The sequence below is a fragment of the Sitodiplosis mosellana genome, unplaced genomic scaffold (genome assembly GCF_009176505.1).
Source record: "Sitodiplosis mosellana isolate CC-2019 unplaced genomic scaffold, AAFC_SMos_1.0 Smas_scaffold_6499, whole genome shotgun sequence".
NCBI lineage: Eukaryota > Metazoa > Arthropoda > Insecta > Diptera > Cecidomyiidae > Sitodiplosis > Sitodiplosis mosellana.
Window position 1 is genome coordinate 1 of NW_022601718.1, and position 1362 is coordinate 1362.

At 35.7% G+C, this 1362-nt stretch overlaps 1 protein-coding gene across 1 annotated transcript; it reads left to right on the forward strand.

Moving 5' to 3' along the window:
• Window positions 1-5: 5 nt before the first annotated feature.
• LOC129579745 (uncharacterized Golgi apparatus membrane protein-like protein CG5021) lies at window positions 6-845 on the forward strand (the record flags this gene model as incomplete). Its single annotated transcript, XM_055469911.1, has 3 exons — window positions 6-134; window positions 290-403; window positions 473-845. Coding segments are annotated over 3 exons (435 nt in total), but the record flags the coding sequence as incomplete, so codon positions are not given.
• Between the last annotated feature and the right edge of the window lie 517 nt (window positions 846-1362).

The following is a 1362-nucleotide window of genomic DNA, read 5'->3' on the forward strand; positions in this document are numbered from 1 at the left end:
TGTTTGTAGTGCTGTTATTGTCCGCTGATTTTTGGACGGTGAAAAATATAACCGGCCGTTTGTTGGTCGGTTTACGATGGTGGAATTACATTGATGACGATGGACAATCGCATTGGGTGTATGAATCGAAAAAGGTATCTGCGCTAAAAAGGACTACTCTTAATCTAACATTAGCTTTACTAATCACAGCTTTTCTCTATCTTTGCGCACATTTGGTTGCATGCCTACCACATTCGGATCATTTTTCATGTATTTTATTTGCATGTCAAATTTTTTTCCCATTTAGCAGGGCCGCGTTAACGCACAAGAACAACGAATCTTTTGGTTGGCACTTGTTCTATTTCCAATGATCTGGGGTCTCTTCTTCATGGTTGCACTCTTCGGTTTCAAATTCAGATGGCTGGTATGTGTCGATTTATATTCCCATCTTCCGGGCTTGTGATTGTATTTAGCAAAAAAAAACTAATTTCAGGTTTTGGTATTCATTGCCATAATTTTAAACGGTGCAAACTTATACGGATACATCAAGTGCAACTACGGATCGAGTACAAACTTAAATTCAGCTGCTAGTGATTTTGTGCGTAGGCAAGTGTTCCGGAATGCATTTGATTTCATTTCACGACCCTCGCAACCACCTACAACCAATGCAAGCGGCATCGTTTGAAATGGCAATTGATTGCGATCAAGCGATTTGGAACCTGATCAGATGATTTTGAAAATAACATTTGAAAAAAAAAACCATTCCAAGGATAGAAAATTAAGCAAACACTGTGTATGAATATTTGGCAACCTTTTAATTTAAGATCTTGAATTAAAAAAAATGAACAAGAAACTTCCAAAATGAATATGGACTTTTTTCTCTTCGAAAATGGTGGTGTTTGCGATATGGAAATGGACCGAACTTATTTACAGCCGTCACTCCGTAACTGAAATGTATAATGCTTTTTGAAATGAAAAACACAATATTATTGTTTTGAATTTCATTCCCATTTCAAATGAATGTCATGACAAGCACTATTCATTTGAAAAATGTAATTTTTCATTGGAATTTGCTCCATAAATTTTTTTGATTTTTTCCTTATGATAAGCGGTCAAAATATCACGAGTAAATGGTTGCTATGAGTCATTCTTTTTTGTTTTAGTAGTATGCGTTATCACAAAATGTGAATAATTTTGCGTTGCACGTACTATCTAACGTAAATATTGCCACGTTTGGTTCATAGAAACTCGATGAACCTTCATTTTTATTCCATTTCACAGTTCTACCGTTGGTTTTCTTTTCTCTAGCACAACAGCCACGTTACACAACGCCGTTTTACCTTTACACCAGTTTCAAAATACAAACCGGTATTGAACAAATAC